This window comes from Chelonia mydas, chromosome 9 (assembly GCF_015237465.2).
Source record: "Chelonia mydas isolate rCheMyd1 chromosome 9, rCheMyd1.pri.v2, whole genome shotgun sequence".
NCBI classification, from domain to species: domain Eukaryota; kingdom Metazoa; phylum Chordata; order Testudines; family Cheloniidae; genus Chelonia; species Chelonia mydas.
The window spans coordinates 54,484,293-54,511,398 of NC_057855.1; the positions used below are offsets into that span (position 1 = coordinate 54,484,293).

At 46.0% G+C, this 27,106-nt stretch overlaps 1 protein-coding gene across 20 annotated transcripts in view; it reads right to left on the minus strand.

The window, feature by feature from the left end:
* Nucleotides 1-21,681, minus strand: part of FARP2 (FERM, ARH/RhoGEF and pleckstrin domain protein 2) — a 217,540-nt gene extending 195,859 nt beyond the window's left edge. For 2 of the 20 annotated variants that reach the window (XR_005226739.1, XR_006283769.1), the window contains exons 1-2: nucleotides 20,924-21,139; nucleotides 14,318-14,545 (exon numbers count right to left, since the gene is read on the minus strand). Coding sequence is in view for 16 of the 20 variants with exons in the window: in XM_037908749.2 (XP_037764677.1) it covers nucleotides 14,318-14,521 (204 nt within the window). In the remaining 4 variants the exon portion in view is untranslated. Of the gene's footprint in view, nucleotides 1-14,317; nucleotides 14,546-16,320; nucleotides 16,436-16,783; nucleotides 16,866-20,923; nucleotides 21,141-21,542 lie in introns of those variants that run through there. The other 18 variants (XM_043522448.1, XM_007067373.4, XM_037908749.2 and 15 more) reach the window with 17 other exon arrangements.
* Between the last annotated feature and the right edge of the window lie 5,425 nt (nucleotides 21,682-27,106).

Sequence of the window (27,106 nt, forward strand, 5' to 3'; positions counted from 1 at the left end):
ACTGAAGTCTTTGGCTAGGAGGTGCATCAAATGAGCACTGCAACTGTATGTTATTAGTTTGGGACTCTTCTAAATAATTTCTTCTCATCTTGAATACATTTGCAGCATTATCTGTGACCAAGCTGCATACTAGACATTTGAATTTTTTTCCCCCAGTTTGTTATAGCTTTTACTGGTACTTCTTGTAAGTATTCTGCAGTGTGTGCATTTCCTGATGTATCAACTGTTTCTGTAAGGAAGACATTCCCTTCTTCTGTTGTCACACAAGCACATACAACAGGATCATTGTGGACATTGCTCCACCCATCAAGACTCAGGTTAACAATTTTACCCTCTAGACCTTTTGCACACTGCTCAATTTCTCTTTTAAATCCAAAAAATCCTATTTTTTCCCCAAAAAAAGCATTGATTTTTATCCACCTTGTTAACTTGAGTCTAAGACCTAGACCAAGAGATGCAAATTTGCTATGATTAAAAAAAAAAAAAAAGTTACCAGTGAAGAAAACTGAAGTCATATTCTACGCAGAAATAAATTATGCATGATCTCCATCTAATTAAATTACATTTTCTGGGATGCTAATGTTAACTGACCCACTCCTAAACCAATCTGACAAGGTACTACAACAAAAATAAAATTGTAAAAAAAACTGCATTCCTGTAGCACTTAAAGTGCCAACAGCTGAGACGCTGTACAACCATGCAATAAGAGACAATGTCAGTCCCAAAGAGCTTATGATCTAAATAGATAAGACAAACAAGAGGAAAGAATATAGTTCTCTATTATTTGGATGGGTAAAATGAAGTGAAGTGAAGTTTCAGTGACTTCCCCACACAGTTCACACAGCTAGTCTGTGGGAGAGCCAGGAACTGAACCCAGAACTTCTAAATCCCAGTCCAGTGGTTCAGCCACAAAACCATACCTCCCATATGCAAATAGTCTGTGCAGATTATTTCAGTTAGCTATGCAATTAAAAAAAAATTATGCAACAATGATCAAGTGTGCTTTCCGCAAATAAAGGAGACCCGATTGTTTCCCCTCACCCACTCTGAGGCCTGGTCTACACTGCGGGGAGGGCGGGAGGGAATCAAACTAAGTTACACAAGTTCAGCTACGTGAATAACATAGCTGAAGTTGATGTACTTAGATCTCCTTACCGCGGAGTCTTCACTGTGGTAGGTCGACTGCTGATGCTCCCCCAACGATTCTGCCTATGCTTCTCACTCCAGTGGAGTACCGGAGTCGACGGGAGAGCGCTCAGCGGTCAATCTATTGCGTCTTCACTAGACGCGATAAATCGACCCCCCTGCAGTTCTGAAGTCTCAGCTGGGAAGCTCTTCACAAAATTCAGAAAGCCCAAATATTCTGGCCTTAACTTCATTTAATTTAATTCAGCATGGATATATTTGACCTGGACAAACAAATCTTGGAAAGATTCAGATTAAAATCAATGTCTTATCTATTGTAATATAGCCTGACCTAGGTCAAATCAAATTCTTATATGTAAGCTATGTACTTCTGATGATCCATCATAAAAAATAAAGTACAATGTAACAAGACAAGCACAATATATCCAATCTAGCACTACAGTAACTCCTCGCTTAACATTGTAGTTATGTTCCTGAAAAATGCTACTTTCAGGGTATGTCTACACTACGAAATTAGGTCGAATTTATAGAAGTCGATTTTTCAGGAAGCGATTTTATACAGTCGATTGTGTGTGTCCCCACACTAATGCACTAAGCGCATTAAGTCGGCAGAGTGCGTCCACAGTACCGAGGCTAGCGTCGACTTTCGGAGCATTGCACTGTGGGTAGCTATCCCACAGTTCCCACAGTCTCTGCCACCCAGTGGAATTCTGGGTTAAGCTCCCAATGCCTGACGGGGCAAAAACATTGTCGCGGGTGGTTTTGGGTACATGTCATCAGTCACCCCTCCCTCCGTGAAAGCAATGGCAGACAATCGTTTCATGCCTTTTTTCCATGCAGACGCCTTACTGCGTTCAGCAGCCGGTGCAGTAGGTCTGCAAACCATCGTCGTCATCCACCACTTCCGCTGCAACTCCGCTCTCCTGATGCTATGAATCCACCTCGCAGGTCCTCAATATGACTGTCGTCATCCACCGCTTCCACTGGCACTCTGCTCTCCTGGTGGTCTCGCAGGGCTGCTTCCGCTGCAACTCTGCTCGGCTGCTCTTGTCTCGCCATACCACCGCAAGCGTGCAGCCCGCTCAGCTGTTGTGTCCTGGAAGCAGACGGTGCAGTAGGTCTGCAAAACTGGTCATCCAACCACCACTTCCCCTGCAACTCTGCTCTCCTGCAGACGCCATACCACAGCGAGCATGGAGCCCGCTCAGATCACCGCAGCAGTTATGACCATTGTAAACACCTCGTGCATTATCATGCAGTATATGCAGATCCAGAACCTGCAAAAGCAGGCAAGGAGGCGATGGCAGTGCAGTGACTAGAGTGATGAGGACATGGACACAGAGTTCTCTCAAAGCACGGGGCCCGACAATTTGGCCATCCTGGTGGCAATGGGGCAGGCTCATGCCGTGGAACGCCAATTCTGGGCCTGGGAAACAAGCACAGACTGGTGGGACCGCACAGTGTTGCGGGTCTGGGATGATTCCCAGTGGCTGCAAAACTTTCACATGCATAAGGACACTTTCATGGAACTTTGTGACTTGCTTTCCCCTGCCCTGAAGTGCAAGAATACCAAGATGAGAGCAGCCCGCACAGTTCACACGCGACTGGGGATAGCCCTCTGGAAGCTTGCAATGCCAGACAGCTACCAGGTCAGTCGGGAATCAATTTGGAGTGGGCAAATCTACTGTGGGGGCTGCTGTGATCCAAGTAGCCAACGTAATCACTGAGCTGCTGCTACCAAGGGCAGTGACTCTGGGAAACGTGCAGGTCACAGTGGATGGCTTTGCTGCAATGGGATTCCCTAACTGTGGTGGGGCCATAGACTGAACCCATATCCCTATCTTGGCACTGGAGCACCAAGGCAGCAAGTACATAAACCGAAAGGGGTACTTTTCAATGGTGCTGCAAGCACTGGTGGATCACAAGGGACGTTTCACCAACATCAACGTGGGATGGCTGGGAAAGGTACAGGATGCTCGCATCTTCAGGATCTCTGGTCTATTTCAACAGCTGCAGCAAGGGACTTTCTTCCCAGACCAGAAAATAACTGTTGGGGATGTTGAAATGCCTATAGTTATCCTTGGGGACCCAGCCTACCCCTTAATGCCTTGGCTCATGAAGCCATACACAGGCACCCTGGACAATAGTCAGGAGCTGTTCAACTATAGGCTGAGCAAGTGCAGAATGGTGGTAGAATGTGCCTTTGGACTTTTAAAAGTGCGATGGCGCAGTTTACTGACTCGGTTAGACTTCAGCAAAACCAATATTCCCATTGCTATTACTGCTTACTGTGTGCTCCACAATATCTGTGAGAGTAAGGGGGAGACATTTATGGCAGGGTGGGAAGTTGAGGTAAATCGCCTGGCCAGACACCAGGACGGTTAGAAGAGCACAGTAGGGCGCACTGCATATCAGAGAAGCTTTGAAAACCAGTTTCATGGCTGACCAAGCTACCGTGTGACAGTTCTGTTTGTTTCTCCTTGATGAAAACCCACCCCCTTGGTTCACTCTACTTCCCTGGAAGCCAACCGCCCTCCCCTCCCCCGCTTGCAGAGGCAATAAAGTCATCGTTGTTTCAAATTCATGCATTCTTTATTAATTCGTCACACAAATAGGGGGATAACTGCCAAGGTAGCCCAGGAGGGGTGGGGGAGGAGGGAATCATAGAATCATAGAATATCAGGGTTGGAAGGGACCCCAGAAGGTCATCTAGTCCAACCCCCTGCTTGAAGCAGGACCAAGTCCCAGTTAAATCATCCCAGCCAGGGCTGTGTCAAGCCTGACCTTAAAAACCTCTAAGGAAGGAGATTCTACCACCTCCCTAGGTAACGCATTCCAGTGTTTCACCACCCTCTTAGTGAAAAAGTTTTTCCTAATATCCAATCTAAACCTCCCCCATTGCAACTTGAGACCATTACTCCTCGTTCTGTCATCTGCTACCATTGAGAACAGTCTAGAGCCATCCTCTTTGGAACCCCCTTTCAGGTAGTTGAAAGCAGCTATCAAATCCCCCCTCATTCTTCTCTTCTGCAGACTAAACAATCCCAGCTCCCTCAGCCTCTCCTCATAAGTCATGTGTTCCAGACCCCTAATCATTTTTGTTGCCCTTTGCTGGACTCTCTCCAATTTCTCCACATCCTTCTTGTAGTGTGGGGCCCAAAACTGGACACAGTACTCCAGATGAGGCCTCACCAGTGTCGAATAGAGGGGAACGATCACGTCCCTCGATCTGCTGGCAATGCCCCTACTTATACATCCCAAAATGCCATTGGCCTTCTTGGCAACAAGGGCACACTGCTGACTCATATCCAGCTTCTCGTCCACTGTCACCCCTAGGTCCTTTTCCGCAGAACTGCTGCCTAGCCATTCGGTCCCTAGTCTGTAGCGGTGCATTGGATTCTTCCATCCTAAGTGCAGGACCCTGCACTTATCCTTATTAAACCTCATCAGATTTCTTTTGGCCCAATCCTCCAATTTGTCTAGGTCCTTCTGTATCCTATCCCTCCCCTCCAGCGTATCTACCACTCCTCCCAGTTTAGTATCATCTGCAAATTTGCTGAGAGTGCAATCCACACCATCCTCGAGATCATTTATGAAGATATTGAACAAAACCGGCCCCAGGACCGACCCCTGGGGCACTCCACTTGACACCGGCTGCCAACTAGACATGGAGCCATTGATCACTACCCGTTGAGCCCGACAATCAAGCCAGCTTTCTACCCACCGTATAGTGCATTCATCCAGCCCATACTTCCTTAACTTGCTGACAAGAATACTGTGGGAGACCGTGTCAAAAGCTTTGCTAAAGTCAAGAAACAATACATCCACTGCTTTCCCTTCATCCACAGAACCAGTAATCTCATCATAAAGGCGATTAGATTAGTCAGGCATGACCTTCCCTTGGTGAATCCATGCTGACTGTTCCTGATCACTTTCCTCTCATGTAAGTGCTTCAGGATTGATTCTTTGAGGACCTGCTCCATGATTTTTCCAGGGACTGAGGTGAGGCTGACTGGCCTGTAGTTCCCAGGATCCTCCTTCTTCCCTTTTTTAAAGATTGGCACTACATTAGCCTTTTTCCAGTCATCCGGGACTTCCCCCGTTCGCCACGAGTTTTCAAAGATAATGGCCAAGGGCTCTACAATCACAGCCGCCAACTCCTTCAGCACTCTCGGATGCAACTCGTCCGGCCCCAATGCAACTCGGACAAGCCACACTGCACTTCAAAACTTATTGAATGCCAGCCTTCTGTTCCTTGGGCAGTCCTCTGGGGTGGAGTGGTTGGGTGCCAGGAGGCCCCTCCCCTGCATTCTTGGGCATCTGGGTGAGGAGACTATGGAACTTGCGGAGGAGGGCAGTTGGTTACACAGGGGCTGCAGTGGCGGTCTGTGCCTTTCCTGCACCTCAACCATTTGCCGGAGCACATCAGTTTGATCCTCCAGGAGCCTCAGCATTGCATCCTGCCTCCTCTCATCATGCTGCCGCCACCTTTTCTCTTGATCCCACCACCTCTCCTGCTGCTCCCGCCACCTCTCCTCGCATTCATTCTGTGCTTTCCTAGACTCTGCCATTGTCTGCCTCCACGCATTCTGCTGGGCTCTTTCAGTTTGGGTGGACTGCATAAAGTCAGAGAGCATTTCATCACGAGTGCGTTTTTTTCACCTTCTTATCTGCGCTAGCCTCTGGGATGGAGATGCTAGTGGCAGCGTTGAAACATTTGCAGCTGCGGGAGAAAAAAAGGGAGAGTAAAACTGAAAAAGATACATTGGCCATTTAAAAGGAGGGGCTGATGTTTTCGGGTTAATATGCAGCACAAACTTAACTAAACCCCCACACACACCTGATTCTGTGGGATGATCGCTTCACCTCTCCCCCCACTGCGTGGCTAACAGCGGGGATGATTTATTTTCAGCCACAGGCAAACAGCCCAGCAGGAACGGCCACCTCTGAATGTCTCCTTAATAAAATTCCCCTATTTCAACCAGGTGAGCATGAATGATATCACTCTCCTGAGGAAAACACAGAGAGATAAAGAATGGATGTTGCTTGAATGCCAGCAAACACCGGGACCACACGCTGCCATGCTTTCTTATGCAATGCCCCCAGACTACGAGCTACTGGCCTGGTGTGGTAAAGTGTCCTACCATGGAGGACGCAATAAGGCTGCCCTCCCCAGAAACCTTTTGCAAAGGCTTTGGGAGTATCTCCAGGACAGCTTCATTGAGATGTCCCTGGAGGATTTCCGCTCCATCCCCAGACACGTTAACAGACTTTTCCAGTAGCTGTACTGGCCACGAATGCATCCCAAGTCTTCAGGGCAAATTAATCATTAAACACGCTTGCTTTTAAACCGTGTATTATATTTACAAAGGTACACTCACCATAGGTGCCTTCTCCGCCTTCAAGGTCCGGGAGCTGGGTTGGGAGGGTGCTGTCTCCAGGGTGATAAACAGTTCCTGGCTGTCGGGGAGAACGGTTTCTCTGTTTGACCAGTGTGCGCTATCATCTTCCTCGTCCCCAAAATCCTCATCCCTGTTGCGTGAGACTCCCCTCCAGGAGTCCACATACAGGTGTGGGGTAGTTGTAGGGGCACCCCCTAGAATTGAATGCAGCTCATCATAGAAGTGGCATGTCTGGGGTTCTGACCCTGAGCGGGCGTTTGCCTCTTGGGTTTTTTGGTAGGCTTGCCTGAGCTCCTTAAGTTTCATGCGGCGCTGCTGCAGGTCCCTGGTATAGCCTCTGTCCTTCATGCCCTTAGAGATTTTTTCAAATATTTCAGCATTTCGTCTTTTGGAACAGAGTTCTGATAGCATGGATTCATCTCCCCATACAGCGATCAGATCCAGTACCTCCCGTTCGGTCCATGCTGGAGCTCTTTTGTAATTCTGGGACTCCGTGGTCATCTCTGCTGATGAGCTCTGCGTGGTCATGCCACGGTAGCCAAACAGGAAATGAAATTCAAAAGTTCCCGGGGCTTTTCCTGTCTACCTGGCCAGTGCATCTGAGTTGAGAGTGCTGTCCAGAGCAGTCACAATGGAGCACTGGGGGATAGCTCCCGGAGGCCAATATTGTCGAATTGCATCCACACTAACCCAAATTTGACCCGGCAATGTTGATTTCAGCGCTAATCCCCTTGTCGGGGAGGAGTACAGAAATCGATTTTAAGAGCCCATTAAATTGACAAAAATGGCTTCATTGTGTGGATGGGTGCATGGTTAAATCAATCTAACACTGCTAAATTCGACCTAAACTCATAGTGTGGACCAGGGCTAAGTAAAACGATGTTAAGCAAATCCTATTTCCCCATAAGAATTAATGTAAATGGGGGGGTTAGGTTCCAGGGAAATTTTTTTTGCCAGACAAAAGACTATGTATGTATGTATGTATGTGTGTTTTTTATATATATAAACACACATACGTACACACACAAACACACACACACACGCACACACTATAAGTTTTAAACAAACGATTTAATACTGTATACAGCAATGATGATTGTGAAGCTTGGTTGAGGTGGTGGAGTCAGAGGGTGGGATATTTCCCAGGGAATGCCTTACTGCTAAATGATGAACTAGCACTCGGATGAGCCCTCAAGGGTTAACATTGTTGTTAATGTAGCCTCACACTCTACAAGGCAGCATGAATGGAAGAAGGAGACACAGCATGGCAGAAACAGACAGACACACACCGTGTGTGTGTGAGTGAGAGACGGACGCATGTTGCCCCTTTAAGTACGCCGACCGCACTCTAAGTACACTGCCTTTTTAAGTAGATCAGCAAGTTGAGACAGCTGCTGCTGCCAGAAAGCTCCCTCCATCCTGAGCCCTGTCGTGTCCCGCCCCCTGCTCTGTGGAGAAGGGGTACAGGAGTGGGGGGAAGGGAGACACACTTGTGATAGATTTAAGTTACCAATCTGCCTGGGGCGTCAGGTGATCAGGCTGAGGCTGCAGGATCTTTAGGGGAGTGACTAAGTTCTAAAGCTTTATTAATAAAATAACAGTGGTGAGTGCTAGGTGCTTCCCATGTCACTCAGAGGAAGGAAGAGAGCGTTAGTGCCCAAGCCCGGGAGTGCTGGGTTCTACCCACGTCACTCAGAGGAAGGAAGAAAGCATTAGTGCCCGAGCCCGCACCCAATTTCATACTCACAGACGCACAACCTAGGGCTGGCCAAGCCCAGGTCTAACGTGAGAAGAAGAGGGGGAAGGGTGGACAAGAGTTCTGTCCTGTGCAGAGGCCGTCCAGGGTCCGCTGTTGATCTCCGACTTACTTTGGCTCTTGAGAAGATTTTTAAGCCCTGGGTTCTTCTCGGGGCATTTCATTCAGGGACCTCTGTCCCCCATGCTCTTTGTACCAGTCCAACCCAGCTTTCCGCAGCTTCCTCAGCTTTCCCAAAACACACCAGCTTCAGGGACGCAAGATTGTTGTTTTCCCCAGTCGCTGACCTTCACAGTCTCACTTGTTTTCTCAGCCCCTGCAGTTCTGTTCATTCTATTCTCCTTTCTCACGGCTGGTCGGGGTTGGAATCTAGGCTGTCTTTCTTGGCAGGTAGCAGAGAATCTGTTGTGTGCAGTGGCCTTGGGCAGGAGTCAGCTTCTTATCTTTGGACCTAGCTGGAGCATCGAGTTAACCTGATCCTTTCTCCCTTCCTCCCCCTTTGGCCTCTCGCAACCTGCAAAGGAATCTTTCACTCCACACTCACACCTTCAACTCTTCCCAAGATCCTTTCCAGTGCATATAAAAGCATTAGCAATATACAATGCTGGTGCTTACCCAGGGGACACTTATATTGTGAGACCCTGACATTAGCACCCCGCTTCCCCCTCTTCTGCACAGCAAGCAGGAGGCTCCCAGGAGCAGCTCCAAGGTAGAGGGCAGGAGCAGCACATGGCAGTGAGGGGAGGGATACCTGAACTGCCAGGCAATTGATAGCCTGCTGGGCGGCTGCTGCACAGGAAACTTAGGGGAGCTGATGGGAGGCTGCCAGCTAGCTCTAATGGGTACTCTTTCTGAAAGCAGTGGACAAAGCAGGCAACTGCCCAACAACGTTATAAGGGAGCACTGAACAACTTTAAACGAGCATGTTCTCTAATTGATCAGCAACGTAACAACATTAACCGGGACAACATTAAGTGAGGAGTTGCTGTACTACACCATTAGATTTAGGAAAAGTACAAAGGTTATAAACAAAGTCATAAAATTAACATAAGTGCAGAAGCTCAAATACATAGAACATAACTTTTCAACATAACAAGAGACAATGTTTACACTGTTGTGTATTGTACTGCCTTGTCTCTTTATGCCAGCCATTATATTTTGTGCCATGTATATTCAACTACCTTAAATCAGATGAAGTAAAATGAAAGTTATTTGACATGCTCCTACCTATCTGATCTCAAGTGGCTTTCCCATTATCCACCTCATTCATACTGAAGAGCTCAAATGTTATGGTTTCCAAGGCGTTTTAAGTCTCTACAGCAACCCTTCAGGAATCTAAAAGCAGGTTAGCGAAAAGAGCCTAACTTCAGCTGAACTGGAAATTTAAATTCAGATACAATAAAAAAGTGAGTGAACTGAACAAAGTAATAAGCTCAGGACTGAAATCAAGCACAACCCAGAGATAAGAGCACTCAAGCCTATATATCTACCAAGTTGCAGATACAAGCAGCGACATTTGTTTCAAAATCTGAGAAAAAAATAAATTTAGTGATAACATATAAATCCAGAAGATAACAAATGACAGACATTTCTGGGTTTTTATTTGCCAAGCCTTTATTTCAAAAGCAAGGCCTTGTCCTAAGTGAATAATATCCATCCGTTTGGTACAGAAAGTGTTTTTTGGCGTCTTGCCCTTCATTGCAGGACATCATTTTTCTGGCTTGTATTACTAGTACCCTTTTCCAATCTTGCACAACTGTGCCTGAATGCAACACATACCTGCAACAGCTAGAGGGTATGGTTTCTGAAACCCAAACTTATGCTCAATTTGGTGACAATTTGCCAATACAAATGATGCTACCAGCTGAAGAAGCAAGAGGATCCAGTGGAATTTCTTTTCCTCAACTTAAATATATAAGTATTACATATAAAATTGCAGGGAGTATTTCTTCAGGAATGATGAACTTTTACTTGATAAGCAACAAGGCCTTCCAAATCCACAGAAAAATCTGAAAACTACTGAACAGTACAATTTTGCCTGCTTATACACAGGAACATTGACCGGACTGCATTTATAATCTGTAAGGAATTAGGTGCGTAGAAATTTTATTTAAAGTAAATTAAATCATCTCCTTTGAGAGAAATTGAAATAAACTCAGATAAGATACTTTGTGAGAACCACTTAAGTTTGCAAAAGGGACAGTAATGCCAAACTCAAAACCAAAAGTACAGAAATAAGGAATAAAGTCATACATACCCTCAAGTCCTTTAGCAAGTCAGCTCTACTAAGTCACCAGGTCAGACACAGACAACCTTAACTCTGCCTTGTGCAAAATGCCAGAACAGTTAGGCTCCACTCTATAATAAAGATATGCTTAAGAACTCAGAGTGAGCCATTCCTAGAAATTGTGGCCTGCTTTCCATCTTAAACTCCAAAAGGCTCACAAGCTCCTGTGTATGTAACTTCCAGTGACTGACTGAAAATCAACAACCCTTGTTCTCAGCTGTATTGGTCTCACAAACCTTCTATTCCCCCTTCACTCCTTAGAGAGCTGTAAGAAGTGAATTCCAGACAGAAGTACAAATAACTAGTTCACTTAAGACCTCTCTTTTTGCACATACAAGTTTGTGTGTCTATCAGCAACTGATATCAAACATCCACTTAGTCTGCTCTGATGTATTCTTTCTATCTTCCACACACACCCCCTCCACTGTTAGGGAGTTTGAAGACAAGCTCATGAGCATGCCCACTCATTATGAGTTTTTGTCCTTTATGTGCAGTGTTCCTATTTAGTCCTCCATAACAGAGCTCTTGGCCCTAGATAATTCAAAAACTTTTCCTGCTACTTGAATCAACAAGCCATGAGTCATGCAGAAGCATTTTTATCTGAACTAGTTAGCTAAAAATTCTGCATTCCACTCCCAGACTCAATAATTTCTAGAGCCCAATGAAATTCTTTTTATTTTATTTTTTTGTTTAATTTTTTGGGAATTTTGTTGTGTCCTGCCCCCAGAGGAGGGGAGGCCCTACAGAGCAAGACCACCCTGCACTCACCCTGCAGCAGCAGCTCCTGTCCTGCAGGACTGGCCCCAGCCCCTGCTCTTGGCATTGCAACTTGGCCTGCAGGGTTGCAGTGCCAGCCACTCACTCAAATCTGGCCAGCCATCTCTCCACCCATCATCATGACAGGGGGCACCTGGGCCAAACCTGAACAGCACTGCAAGCCTGCACACCAAATCACAATGCCCAGAGCCAGGCCCAGCCCGTGGTACAGGAGACACAGGCATCATTTTAATAGCAGTTTTTCACTTTATTTTGTGTTATTTTGTATTTGTGAAAAACACAAACGGTTAGTAATTTCCACCTGTTTAATTCTATGAAAACTCCTCACATGCACAAAGAGAGAGGGGGCAAGAGTCACATGTTAATAGCGTCTGATCCTGGAGCAGCTGCTCAGAGGACTGTTCTTCCCCTGCTCTCAGGGCTGCTTTACAAAAGTAGCAACTCAGCTTGTCGTTATTCCCTGACCCATCTTCTCTAGCTGGCTGGTGCTAATGTCATTCCTTATTCATAGCCCTACATCACTCCGAGAAGCTGGAGAACGTCAAATACTTCTTCACAATCAGCAGTATGTGGCTGTTACTCCTCTCTCCAGACATCTGACAAATTAACTTTTAAAGAGAGGAAGGAAAGGGGAGCTTTGTACTCAACTAATACAGCAGCCCAATAGGATGTCTGCTATGCTGTGACACTATTCATATAGTCTACTCTGCTTTTATTTATTATTTTTATTACCATACTGCCTAGGAGCCCCATTCACAGTCCAGGATTCCGTTGTGCTGGGTGCTGTACAAACACTGAACAAAAAGACAGTGCCCACCCCAAGGAGCTTAAATCTAAGCATAAGACAAGAGATAACAGATGGATACAGACAGTGAGAAAATATTAATAAGCATGATAAGCAGTGGTCTCAACACACTAGCAGCCTAAACATTGTCAAGTTTTTTGTAGACATCACAGCAGAAAAGAGTTTTCAGGAGGCTAATGAGTTAGGCCCCGTCTACACTGGCAAATTTCTGTGCAATAAAGCAGCTTTCTGAACTATAACTCCCGAGGCGTACACACTGCCAAGCGCATCCTTCCAGATGGCCATGCCTGCTCCACTCACCAGACGATCCCCCGCTTGCAGCAATGCCGAGCTGCTGGACCTAATCAGCATTTGGGGAGAGGAAGCTGTGCAGTCCCAGCTGCGCTCCAGCCGTAGGAATTATGATAACTACAGACAGATTTCACAGTGCATGACAGAAAGGGGCCATGACCTGGACACATTTCAGTATAGGGTAAAAGTGAAGGAGCTACAGAAGGTGCGGGAGGCAAACCGCCGCTCCGGTGCTGCGCCCACAAGCTGCCAGTTCTACAAAGAGCTGGACACGATACTCGGTGGCGACCCCACCTCCACTGCGAAGGCCCCTGTGGATACTTTGTTGGCTCATGTGCCAGTTGAGTGTGGACCGAGCCAGGAGGAGGAAATCTTGGATGAAGAGGGGGAGGGGAGGAAGAGACAGAGGATGACTCAGAGGCCAGAGATGCATGCAGTCAGGAGCTCTTTTCTACCCCAGAGGAGCCTAGCCAGTCACAGCCGGATCTTGGTGAAACACAAATAGGAGAGGAGGCCCCTGGAAAGTGGATCTGATTTTGGGAATTGCTGAAGCAATTTGTTGGGGGCAGGAGGGTTGCAGAAATCAGGCTCGTCTCCCACAGCACGCCTATTCTGAGCAGCGGAACAGGCTGTTGATAGACTCACTCACTTCACGGGAATTTCCCTCAGAGATCTCCAGGAAACTCTCATGGAGATACTGGGTAATTCGTTCCCGCAGGTTCCTCGGCAGAGCTGCTTTTGTTTCTTACTCCATTAAACATCCAGACAATCACGCAAATTAAAACTACCAATTTCTACATTTCTAAGTGAGGTCACTCTTCTTGCTTATTTTTAGTAAAACCAGCTGAAGTCTGCCCAGCAATTTAAAGCTTTGTACATTTGCTCTAAAAGAGTCAGGATTTTACTAATGTAGAATAACCTGAAAGTTGAGTGTATCTTAACTGAAATAGAAAGGTGTTTTCTAACCCTATTATCTGTGAAATATTTTTAGTTTACTTTCTGGGTGGGTGGGGAAGGGGAGGAAGAAAGGAGGGGAGAAGAAGTAAAGAGGAGAAACAGATTACGTTCAGTTGTTCCTACAGCAACCCCACAATTTTTAAAGGTTGCCTCAATTACTTAGCACCCATAATACTGACCCAGCATCAAAGACCTAGATGCCAAGGCTAACCTTTAAGGGAGCACTGTCAGATCACTGTGGAAAGGACACTCAAAACTGCCAAGCTGTGTGGTTTGATGTCACAAATTCATTTGAAGAAAGTGCAAAAAGTTGGACTTAAGAAAACAGATTTCAGGCTTTCCCCACCTCCAAGTCAAGAGAGCACTACGTCTTTAATCAGGAAATTAAAAATAATTTTGCAAGATCTCCAAGAGAGACATGAAAGTTTAAAACAAAGTGGTCACATCTGGATACCTGAAGCTCCAGCAATGCAAAAAAAAACAAACAAAAAAAAACAAAAAAAAACACCCAACCATTAACACTCTTAATTACTGTACATTCCTTCATATTAACAAACTCTCATACCAGTGTGACATCTTTATGATATTTGTTCAGTGAAACTGAAGTTATTTTAAATACATAATTCTGATACTAACATCTATGCTCCTTATAAGCTCCACACTTGCAGGTCTTAGATAAGCAAATTAGGTCTATTTACAAGTGAGCTGTTTGGGGACCTGCTCTATGATCTGAAGGAGGATCAGAGGCTTCTCTCTTCCCTTGCCTTGAGTCTTATATGAACCTCCACTCCAGAAGTTCCCTTGAAATTTTGTCAGTTTATACACCAGTATATACAGTAAATTCTACATTACCTGAAACTAAACTTATCTGAAATCAGACTGAACCTCTTTCTTACCTCAACATCAAGTACTTCCACAGTGTTGTCCAACAGTTTTATTTTGATCGGTAGATCCCTCTCAGGCATTTTGGCAGGTGTCATTGCCATTGCTGTAGAAAGGTTCTGCTCTGGCTCCAGCGTACTCACTCCAGTATTCTTCTGGACTCCCAAACGAGAACCAGGAGTCTGCAGTATTCTGTACGTTCCTTCTATCTCTCCCATTATTCAACAGCAATGTCCAAATACCTACAGGGGAATATAGAGACTAATGGCTAACAAAAAATAGATAGATATTTTTCATGAAATAACATTTCAAAATGAAGATTCTACAAACGGAAAGCATAATTCTACATTAAAAAATTATACATGGAGTCCTCATGTACTTATTTGTTCAACTACCAAAATAAACAAATTTCAATATTTAAAAAAATAAAATTGATCAAAATGAGTTTGAAAAAGCCAACTACTAGGGAAGAAAAAAACAAAAACAGAGACAAAAAACAAGCAGTAACAAACCAAACAGTCAATCAGGAATTTGGACAGGAAACAGGAAAGTATGGGCAGAGACCATGCGAGCAAGCAGTGAGAAGAAACTTGAACAGGGAATGACTAGCACCAAGTCTATTACCTTTTTTAAAGTGACTGGATTTCAAACTGACTTGTCCCTTTAAATTGAGACAGTGTCCCTTTAAATTAAATTAACGCTCTGATGTTTTCACTACTTCTATTCAGAACCTTGCAGGCAACTGTGAAATATCAAGAATCAAGTCCGTTTCATTCTACTGCAATTATTGTTTATATTACAGCACCATTACTATATTAGGCACTATATAGATGTAGCATTAGACATGGTCCCTATTCTGAAGAGAAAGTTATTAGCAGCAGCAGCAAGTTAAGTTATTCTCAGAGGAAAAAGACCCAAACAAGGGAAACTGAGGAAGGAGAAGAGTAGTGGAGACATCTCATCTTGCAGCAAAAAACGTCTAACCTAACAGAACCCAGAAGGGTTTGAAGCAACTAATGAGACAGAAAACTCTTAATTTCTGCCAGTGGTTAGAACTTCAAATTTACAATATGGCTACTAGCCAGAAGCCAATGCACACACAAAAAAAAGAAAAAAAGAAAAACAGAAAATCAAGTCCCAGGCAGGATGTAGGATCAGCACTGTGATAAAAATCCACTTCCCAGCAGCTGGTATCAGGGGAGCTGGACTTATCACATGGGTGCTGCTTCTGAACACTGATGGGGAAGTAGTCTCTCTTCTCCTACCCCCAAATTTATCGTATCTATCTCTGGATTTGGATGTAAAGGTCTCTAGCTAACATGTATCTTGTACATTTTTCAAGTCCTAATGATAGTATCGAGGCACAAAATACAAATGTAATACATTTGTCATTACCCATGACTCCTCATTTCAGGTGCTCTGCAACACTCCTTAAATTTAATACATCAGACTCAGGTTCCTCCTGATGCATGGTGAAACATTTCCACAGTCAAAGACCTTCCAAATGCCCAGCCCAGGCTTTAAAGAACTCATCCCTAGGTAAGCTCTCAGTCAGTTATAGGGCCCCTTCTAAGCACAGCAGTCTTTGGAGTCACTGATGGAGATATGGTCATCAAGACACCTATGCTTTAGTCCATAAAGGACTTTATACATTAGAACTAAGGCCCTGAATTGGATTCACAATCTAACACAGCTGCCCGTGAGGCATGCAAAGTGCCAGTATGACATAATCTGAGTTTCCCCAAGAAGTACCCCCCAGTCTGGAAATGGGCCACAGCTTTTCTTGGCCCCAGTTCAGGTAGCATCCCCAACTAGTTGTTATCAGGTAATTCACACTTAACTTTGGCCCTCATAACAACTTCAATAGGACCTAAAGATTACAAGCCATTTTAAGGATCAGAGGGCAAGTGCCTTGATAGGGGGTGAAGTTGCTACCCTGGCCAGCTCCTCAAAGAGTCCCCCTATCCCTCCCTTACCCACTCCATTCAAAGTTTACAAGGATAAACCATATGCTTACTTGTATCATGTAATGACAACCCATTGCCTCTGATGAGAAATATGTACAGCAGTATCATTCGCTAATCAGTAACCCTGGAGGTGGTAACATCTCAGAGCCACTCCCAATGAAGACACTGAAAAGGATGGTGAGGAATAAGAGCGGATGTGGCTGGCTCATGGGAATGAGTCCTGCTTTAGGGTTTTATTCCTGCAAGCCCCACTCCCCCCATCTGCATTATTTCTGCCAACAAAATGCATTTTAATACAGCCAACTGCAACATAATACACATCGGAACAAAGAACATGGGCTATGCCTGCAGAATAAGAGAGTCTTGGAAAGCAGTGAGTCAGAAAAGGACTTAGGAATCATGGATAAAAACTTCAACGAGAGTTCTCAGTGCAATGCTGTGGCAAAAGGACTAATGCAATAACTAGATATATATCAAGGGGAGTATCAATTAGAACTAGGGAAGTGAACTTGCCTATGTACAAACCATCTGCAAGACTGCTACTAGAATCCTGTGTCCAATTCTGTGCCCACACTTCAAGAAGCACGTGGAAATACTGGAGAGAGTACAAAGAAGGGCCACAAAAATTATGATAGGGCTGAAAAACAAACCGTATAATACGATGCTTAAGGAGCTCAGTTTATTCAGCTTATTGGAGAGACAGTTGAGATGTGACTTGATCACTGTGCATAGGTAATCACATGTGGAAAAGATATCTGATTGTGAGGGGCTTTTCAATCTGCTAGACCAGCAGTGGGCAAACTTTTTGGCCCAAGGGCTGCATCTGGGTGGGGAAATAGCATGCAGGGCCATGAATGTAGGGCTGGGGCAGGGGGTTGGGGAGCGGGAGGGAGTGCGGGTCGTGGGAGGGGGTGTGATGTGCAGGAAGGGGCTCAGGGCAAGGAGTTGGGGCAGAGGAGGGGTGCAAGGTGCAGCAGGGGGCTCAGGGCAGGGGCCTGGGGTGCAGGAGGGGTGCGGGTTGCGGAAGGGGGTTGGGGTGCGGGCAGGGGGCTCAAGGCAGGGAGCTGGGGTGCAGGAGGGGTTTGGGGTGTGAGCTCCAGCCCGGTACTGCTTACCTGGAGCAGCGCCAGGGTGGCAGCAGTGTGCACCGGGGCCAGGGCAGGCTCCCTGCCTGCCAGCCTTGGCCCCGACCCCGCGCCACTCTGGGAAGCGGCCGGCGCCACATCCCTGCATCCCCTGGGGGAGGGGGGGCAGAGGGCTCCGTGCACTGGGTATCTACCCCAAAGCTCCCATTGTCCGCGGTTCCCCGTTCCCAACCAATGGGAGCTTTGGGGGAGGTACCCACAGGCAAGGGCAGCACATGGAGCCCTCAATCTCCCCCTCCCCCAGGGACCGCAGGGTTGTGGTACCGGCCACTTCTCGGAGCGAGCCGTAGTTTGCCCACCCCTGTCCTAGACAAAGGCATAACAAGAGCCAATGGCTGGAAACTGAAGTTATACACACTCAACCGTGATATAAGACAGTTTCCTAGCAGTGAGAGGGATTAAATATTGAAACACGCACCTCACAAAGGGAGGTATTGGACTCATCATTGCTTGGAGCCTTTAAAACAAGATTAAATATCTTTCTAGAAGATGTGCTTTAATCCAGCTTCTGGGAAAAATTCTATCACCTGTTGGTGCAAGAGGTCAGGCTGGAGGGTTGTGGTGGTACCTTCTGGCCTTGGTGTCTATGAATCCCCCTGTTCATTCCCTCCTTTCATGAGCCACAGAAAGAACAGGTAGCTCTGCATCACTCTCAGCATGCATGTAACACTTGCAGCTCCACTTGAAGACAATGCGTATAACCAAAATTTCATACTGCTGGGTTTCAGTCAGTTGCCGCCAGGGGTCAAGAAGGAATTTTTTCCTCTGATGCACAATTGGCCAGATATAGTCTGGGATTTACTTATTTTATTTTTTTCACCTTAACTGAGGCATCAGGCATTGGCCACTGCTGAACATGGGACACCAGAGAGGGTGGACCGTATTTGAGGTGGTATAAAGAATATTCTCTTAAATGCTTAACTGGTGTCTCTCTCTCACATGCTCACGGTTCAACTGATTTACAGATTTAAGGTTATGAAGGAGTTTTCTCTCTGGTCAGATTGGCAGGGACCTTGGGAAGTTTGTCACCTTCCTCCCCAGCATGGATCACTAGCTAGGATCATTGGGTCACATCCCATCTAATCAATTTCCTGACACTTGCAAGGGCTCCCACAACTGGTAGCATCTCCATCTCTCCTGTTCTCTGCCTATGGCACACAACAATTCAGTCTTCTGAGGACTGAAATTTTGACTCAGGACAGGAGTAACCAGGTAAAATTGAATGGCCTGTGACATACAGGAGGTCATACTAGATCATCTAATGGTCCCTTCTAGCCTTAAACTGCGCGTAATCAATTAAAACTTTCCCTGTGGTTGCCATGAAGTTGCCTATGTTCCCCTCTATTTTACTTTTTTTTCTCCCTTTCCCTAATCTGTCCTCTCTACTGCTACCAACATTTAAACTGGAGATTCCACTATAACAATCAAATAAATGATCAGTTATTAGGAAAGACACAAATATTTAACTTTAAAAGTGATCATTTAAGTGTTAAACTCATAATAAATAACAAATTTGATATGTAGAAACATACTTTGCAGTAAGATAGTCAGCAGCAGCAGTAAACTCTGAAATGCCATTTTCAATTAGATGTTTAGATAATGCTGTAAAGGCATTCAGATACCATAGTGATAAGCACAGTATAAGTACAATACTTGGAAAACCAAATTTAAAATTTTACTTGGAAACAGATTTCCAGCCTTACATAGTGAGAAGTACTTCTGATTTTTTTTAATTGCTGGACTCAAAATAAAATGTTACCTTTTTTTTTTTTTTTAAACCAAGGATTTAAAATCTGAAGCAGTTTTTAAAATAAGAAAAAACTTGCAATCTGCCTTTAATTTTTATATTTAATGCAGAATGTAATTTCTAATTTTGGGCCACTACATTATAAGACCATAACATTTTTTCTAGCTAAGAAATTTAAAGCTATTATAAAAACGTCACAACTGCAAAATAGTTTACATATACAAGCAACAAAAAACCCCTCTGTGCAGTGTGTTAAAAGAACCTGTGGTGAATTTTCAAGCATAATTCCTGAAAAACATGTTATAGAGTGCCTTGCATCTCCCAGCTGGTTCATTTGGAACACACAGAACATTTCCCACAAAGTCAGTATGAAAACGTCACTACGATTTTGATACACATGGGCAGGAACTTTTTGAAGAATGTTCCATATTTTGCAATTTATTTTAAAATATTGCTTGGCAAGAAAATAAGCTACTATAAATGACAACTTGATTCTCTGGCACATTCACATCTTGCTCTTTCAAACAGACTATCAATATTTCTTCACTTTCTGTCTTACAGTGCAGAACAATGTCATCATTGTGCACTTTAAACAACTGTGATCCTTCTCTCTATAGGAGCCTCCAGAAGTTCAGCGGTAGGCAAAGCGCTAAACCCTAAAAGCCAGTTAGAAGTGTTTAGAGTAGGGGATGTAAATATCTTTTAAAATGTTAAAATTATAACAGTTTAAATGGTTATTGTTTAACCAGATTAAATGGAGATGGGTTGGGGCCACGCCTGGGGTGGCCAGCCAGGGGGTTAATGGTTAGGACAGGTTAACAGTAAGACTAATCCTTACTGGTTAGCCATTTAATATTTTACATCCCTAATTTAGAGTGTAATAAAAGAAGCTTCTATAACAATGAAATGCACTCAACTTTTTTGTTGTGTGGGGGGTTGGATTTTTTAGGTGGGGGGTAAGAAGGGGATGTTTTTAAGTTTCCAAAAGCTAGTCAGAGAGCAAGTGAACATTTCCACGGCACATATCCCCAAGGAGCTGGCACCACCTAATGTTAACGGCCGACCCATGATCAGGGAAGATGGGCATACCCTTTCAGCAGCCAGACAGGGAAACTGATTTGCTGCCACTGCCACAGGTACGGAGAGCTTGTTTATGAACACGTCCCTGGCTCTCCCCGCCCCCACCCAGCTTGTGGGCCATAACTACAGGACAGAAAAGGAGCACCTTTCTCCACGCCCAGAAGGCAGTGGGCACCATCTGTTCCGGCACACCCTCGGCTTGCTGGCTCTGCTTGTCCCATGGGGGAAACGAAAAGGGGCACCGAGGGCAAGGAAAGGAGCTGCAGGGCCGGTTCCCGTGCGGCCCCCCCAGGAGCGCAGGATAGGAGCTGTCACCGCATCCAGAGTCTCCAAGCGCTACTCGACCCCTCGGGCCCCGGGACAGAGGCTCGCTCCCTCACCTCCCCCGGAACAGAGGCTCGCTCCCGGTCCCCGTAGCCCTATGAGCCCCACATCCCCTCTCGACTGCGGAAGTAAGAGGTACCAGCTCACCCCACCCGCAGAAGGGCCGAAGAGAGGGAGGAGCAGCCCGGCTATTAGGCAGAGACCCGCGTGGCCCTTACTCAGGGCCAGAGCCCCGCCGGGGACTGGTCTCCAAACTCAGCCGTCCCGGGCGAGCGGCGGCTTCGCCGCTCCGCTGCGTCCCAGCACTCCCAGACCCCCACTGTCTGCACAGCCCCCCGCAGCCTACCGCGCGCCTACCTCATACGCCACTGTTTCCAACCGTCCGCGCCGGCTCTCGCGCCCGCCCTGGATTCCGGCCCTTTCTCTCGCACACTGGCCCCTCAGGCGGCCATCACGAGCCCAGCCGCAGTCCCAGCGGACCCAGCCCTGATTGGCCAGCACCGACCCCACGATCTGGTGGGACGGGGAGGAGCCACACCCGCGCTTCCCACAAGTTGGGAGGCTGGAGCTTGCCAATTGGCCCCCACAAGCCCACGTAGGCGGGGCCGAGCCGAGCCGAGCGGCTCCTAGCGGCTAAAGCACAGTCCGGAGGCATCAGGGGTGCGGGTTGAAGTCCAGACACTGGCTGTCGCTCTCCTTCTGTGACGGGAGGAATAGTTAAGAGTCTAGCTGTGTGGGGACAGTTACCCGGGTAGCTGAGCGAGCAATGAGATTAATGCCAGGCTCGGTACCACGCCCACTAGGCTGCCCATTTCACTCCCAGTTTGTGTGGTGCTGCCCCCACACAAGCTACAGTAAGGGGACTGTCTAGCCATGGACCTGCTGCCGCGCCATGGAGCTGGGCCTTAGGCACAGTAACAGAAGCAAAGCAATGACGTTTAAACCTCCGTGCCCTTTAGGAGGGGTAGCTACCTACCTGTTGTAGTGGCCAGGCAAGGTACTAACAAACTTCAACAGGACTTTATTTTTTAAAGTGGAAACCTCTTTTCCAAGCTGCTGTTGCACCCTCAGTAGCTCTCCCTCAGCCTCTTCAACTCCTCCCTCCCTTCCTGTTTCCTGTCCTTTCAGACTCCCAAGAGCCAGTGCTCCCCATTCTAATAATTACAAGCAATATCTAAACACCACACTACCACAGCCTGCCTTTCTTCTGGTTCCCTCTCCCTCTAGAAATAAATACAAGAATTTGTTAAAGTTAAAACAAAAGTTAATCATATGAACCCAAGCTGTATGTTTGGCTTCTACATGCCTACTCTATCTGTTCAATCCCACTTTCTTAAGTGCAGTGATAGTTATACCACTGAAACTGTTAAGATTTCACAGTCCACTTTAAAAAGAAACGTTTATGCAACACCCATTGACATGTTTGTGTCTTTGTCAAATTACAAATATGCAACCTTAACCACCAAGCCTACAATCTGATCCATGTGTACAGACCCTTCCATGCACACAGAGTAGGATTGAAGTTAATAGGGCTTTACGTGGACACTAGAGTCTGGCCCCATGAATAAGACTGCAGGTTCAGGGCCCTACATATCTCACACCCTAAGAACCAATCTACTGCCACTCAAAAGGATGGAGGTATGGCATACCCACTGATACATAAGCAAGGAAGATATTCCTGATAATGAAAGAGGATCTAGAACTCCTATTCCAGTATAGGGGACTATTTTTTCTCCTAGGTGGCTCCATTAATTCATTTCCCTATCACTTTCAAATATGCATAAGCAGTGTGTACTTTTCCAGGGTGAGGGCTTAAAGCTGCCTTTAAAAATGTTTAGCCTTTCCTGCCAATATTAAAAGGCAGTTGGCTTGCTGGGAAGGTGGGGGGAAACAGTTCAAATGCAATGTAGATGAAGAGGAAACCCACAGAAGACACAGGAGCTGACGAATCCAAGAAACTGACAATCCTATTTGCAAAGATATACCATGGTCTGTGGTGTTATTATTCAAATATCCAATAGATCCTAGGTTCAGCCAGTAAACAAAAATCCTGAAATACGTGTTTTGCTTCAAACAAAACATAACATTAAAAGTTGTGTGTGTTATTCAGCTTTTTCATGCACACTTATATGCTTGTTTCAAAAGGTGAATACTGCAATTTGGGACATTGGTGCTGCAATGGAGCCTTGTTGATTTCAAAACTCCACCCACTTGGTGCCCCAGGAGGGGTCAGGGCCTTATTCCTTCATACAGTGGCCAGCAACAAAAACTTCACCCACCTAGAAAACATAATAGCATTTTTTATATGATAGGGTGATCTCACCAGGTTCTACCCTTAAACAGGAAGTAAAGGTAATAGGAATAAGACAAAAAATTGGGGGTTAAAGACAAAGGAAATGCTGAGAATAACTTTGCATTGTCTTCCGGATATCCGCTGTAGTTCCCAGTTATAGAAATAGAAAACCCACACATGCAATGTAAACCATGTACCAAACAAAATAGACATCACCGCTCCCTTAGCCTGTAGAATCTTCACTGATCTCCCCATCATTGGTCCAATAAAAGAAAAACTACAAATTGTATTTGACAGTTCGTAAGCAGAAATCCCTGCACCACTGCCATCTCCCAGAAAATCTAGCACAAAACAAGAGATACACATCATTCATGCTTCCATACACAACTGGAATTGAACTGAGAAATCACCGTCTTCGAGTGGCCTCTGTATATTCCTGCTCATGGAATGCAGCCACCAGGAGCATCTTACACAGTGGCAGTTTAACTAGTAGGGGGCCGCTGGAACATTCACACACTTCTTCCATCCCTCCCCTCAGCGTTCATGAACTTTCTGAGCGTGAAGTACTCCAGTTGCCACAGTTCCTTCCTACTGTGTCTAGTTGACTGTTCAGGAACTGCTCCATTATGCTTCACCTGGATCCTTTTCTTCAGTGCCTTTTAGACTGGGAAAGTTTTACGCTAAGAACAAAAACATTATCTAAATAGCTTAGTTTAGGTTTTTAGACATAGTTCGATACAATCATCTTTTGATTCCAGGAATATGGATCCAAAGATCAAGCAGCTAGAATTTAAGAGACAGACTCACCCCCTTTGGTTTTCCCAACTCCAATGCACACACAAGATGCTTGGCATGTTTTGGAAAAGTAAACTCCATCAAGTTGTTTGACATGTTCACTTTTCACTCAGAAGGCTTGTAAAGAGAGGCAGACCAGGTTACAAGTAATAGTGCTGAAGGAGGCACTGAGAGCTAAGCCAGATGGATTCAACATTCTTAAAGAAAACTGACTCCAAAGAAGGATCTGAAATTTGTGTATTGCATGCCTAAGAGACAACACTCCTCAATGTATAGGTGCTGGAACTAGGAGTGCTGGGGGTGCTGCCATGCCCCCGGGCTTGAAGTTGTTTCATAGAATCATAGAATATTAGGGTTGGAAGAGACCTCAGTAGGTCGTCTAGTCCAATCCCCTGCTCAAAGCAGGACCAACACCTACTAAATGATCCCAGCCAGGGTTTTGTCAAGCCGGGCCTTAAAATCCTCTAAGGATGGAGATTCCACCACCTCCCTAGGTAACCCATTCCAGTGCTTCACCACCCTCCTAGTGAAATAATGTTTCCTTATATCTAACCTAGACCTCCCCCACTGCAACTTGAGATCATTGTTTCTTGTTCTGTCATCTGCCATCGCTGAGAACAGTCGAGCTCCATCCTCTTTGGAACCCCTGTTCAGGTAGTTGAAGGCTGCTATCAAATCTCCCCTAACTCTTCTCTTCTGTACACTAAATAACCCCTGTTCCCTCAGCCTCTCCTCGTAAGTTATGTGCCCTAGCCCCCTAATCATTTTCGTTGCCCTCCGCTGGACTCTCCAATTTGTCCACATCCCTGCTGTAGTGGGGGGACCAAAACTGGACGCAATACTCCAGGTGTGGCGTCACCAGTGCCAAATAGAGGGGAATAATCACTTCTCTCGATCTGCTGGCAATGCTCCTAGTAATACAGCCCAATATGCCATTGGCCTTCTTGGCAATGAGGGCACACTGCTGACTCATATCCAGCTTCTCATCCACTGTAATCCTCCGATCCTTTTCTCCAGAACTGCTGCTTAGCCAGTCAGTCCCCAGCCTGTAGCAGTGCTAGTAGTGTAGCTAGGGGGGGAGCAGGGCAGCAGCCACTCCCCCACCAAGCACAAGTGGTGCCTTTTTAATTTTTTGGCGCCTTTTTAATTTTTACTCACCCGGCGGTGCTCCGGGTCTTCGGCAGAGGGTCAGGCAGTGCTCTGGGTCTTCAGTGGCTCTTTGGCATTGGGTCCTTCACTCGCTCCAGTCTTCGGCGGCATTTCGGTGGCTGGGGGTGGGGAAGTCCTTCAGTGCCACAGAAGACCGGAGCGAGTGAAGGACCCTACACTGAAGAGCCGCTGAAGACCCAGAGCACCGCCTGACCCGCAGCTGAAGACCCAGAGCACTGCCGGGTGAGTACAAGTGGGTGGTGCGTTTTTATCTCCGCTCCCCGTTTTCTCCACCTTGCTAGTGCATGGGATTCTTTCTTCCTAAGTGCAGGACTCTGCACTTGTCCTTGTTGAACCTCATCAGATTTCTTATGGCCCAATCCTCTAATTTGTCTAGGTCACTCTGGACCCTATCCGTACCTCTCCCCCCAGCTTAGTGTCATCTGCGAACTTGCTGAGGGTGCAATTAATCCCATCATCCAGATCCTTGATAAAGATATTGAACAAAACCAGCCCCAGGACCGACCCCTGTGGTACTCCGCTTGATACCAGCTGCCAACTAGACATCGAGCCATTGATCACTCCCCATTGAGCCTGACAATCTAGCCAGCTTTCTATCCACCTTATAGTCCATTTATCCAATCCATACTTTTTTAACTTGCTGGCAAGAATACTGTGGGAGTCGGTATCAAAAGCTTTGCTAAAGTCAAGCTGTATCACATCCACTGCTTTCCCCATATCCACAGAGCCAGTTATCTCATCATAGAAGGCAATCAGGTTGGTCAGGCATGGCTTGCTCTTCGTGAATCCATGTTGACTGTTCCTGACCACCTTCCTCTCCTCCAAGTGCTTCAAAATGGATTCCTTGAGGACCTGCTCCATGATTTTTCCAGAGACTGAAGTGAGGCTGACCGGTCTGCAGTTCCCTGGGTTCTCTTTCTTCCCTTTTTTAAATATGGGCACTATATTTGCCTTTTTCCAATCATGCGGGACCTCCCCCGATCGTCACAAATTTCCAAAGATAATGGCCAATGGCTCTGCAATCACATCAGCCAACTCCCTCAGCACCCTTGGATGCATTAGATCTGGACCCATGGACTTGTGCATGTCCAGCTTTTCTAAATAGTCCTTAACCTGTTCTTTCACCACTAGCGGCTGCTCACCTCCTCCCCATACTTCGTTGCCCAGTGGAGCTGACCTTGTCTGTGAAGACGGAGGCAAAAAAAGCATTGAGTACTTCATCTTTTATCACATCATCTCTCACTAGGTTGCCTCCCACATTCAGTAAGGGTCCCCCACTTTCCCTGACCTTCTTGTTGTTGCTAACATACCTGTAGAAACCCTTCTTGTTACCCTTCACATCCCTTGCTAGCTGCAACTCCAGTTGTGCCTTGGCCTTCCTGATTAAACCCCTGCATGCTCTAGCAATATTTTTATAGTCCTCCCTAGTCATCTGTCCAAATTTCCACTTCTCGTAAGCTTCCTTTCTGAGTTTAAGCTCACTGAAGATTTCACTGTTAAGCCAAGCTGGTCACCTGCCATATTTGCTATTTTTTCCTGTACTTCGGGATGGTTTGTTCCTGCGCCCTCAATAAGGCTTCTTTAAAATGCAGCCAGCTCTCCTGGACTCCTTGCCCCTCATATTAGCTTCCCAGGGGATCCTGCCCATCAGTTCCCTAAGGGAGTCAAAGTCTGCTTTTCTTGCTAGAGAAGAAGAGGAATATAAAGCAAAATGATGGTGACAAACTCAAGTGCTCCCTCCTCTGCAAGCTGATAAGAAGATGACTAAAGGAGGACTTCGAGAAGTACTGAAATTAAAGGCTCTTAAAGACATCTGAAGATCATAGAAACCTCAAAAAATGCAAACAGGGACTGGTGCTGTACAGGTCAACAATAATGGCACTGAAGAACAAGGACGGTAAAGCAGTAATTGACAGAACAGGAACGGAAGTGGTTTGTAAAGATTTCTACACCGAACTGTTGACATCTCAAATAAATGTCCCACTACCAACACTTCAACAGACCAATGAGCATGTACTCCCAGTTCTCGGCCGCAAAGTTAGACATGCAATTTACCAAATGAAGGAAGGAAAAGCTCCAGGAAAAGATGGACTGACAACCAAAATGATAAGAGCTGGAGACCATGACCTCTTGAAAACCCTTGCTCAGAGGTTTAGCCATTACTTGGAAATGCAGAAGATACTATCCAGCTGGAAGGAGTTTACAAGCTATTGACCAAAACAATAACAAACCGACTCTTACAGAGTGAGGATGAGCAGCAGCCGAGAGAACAGACAGGTTTT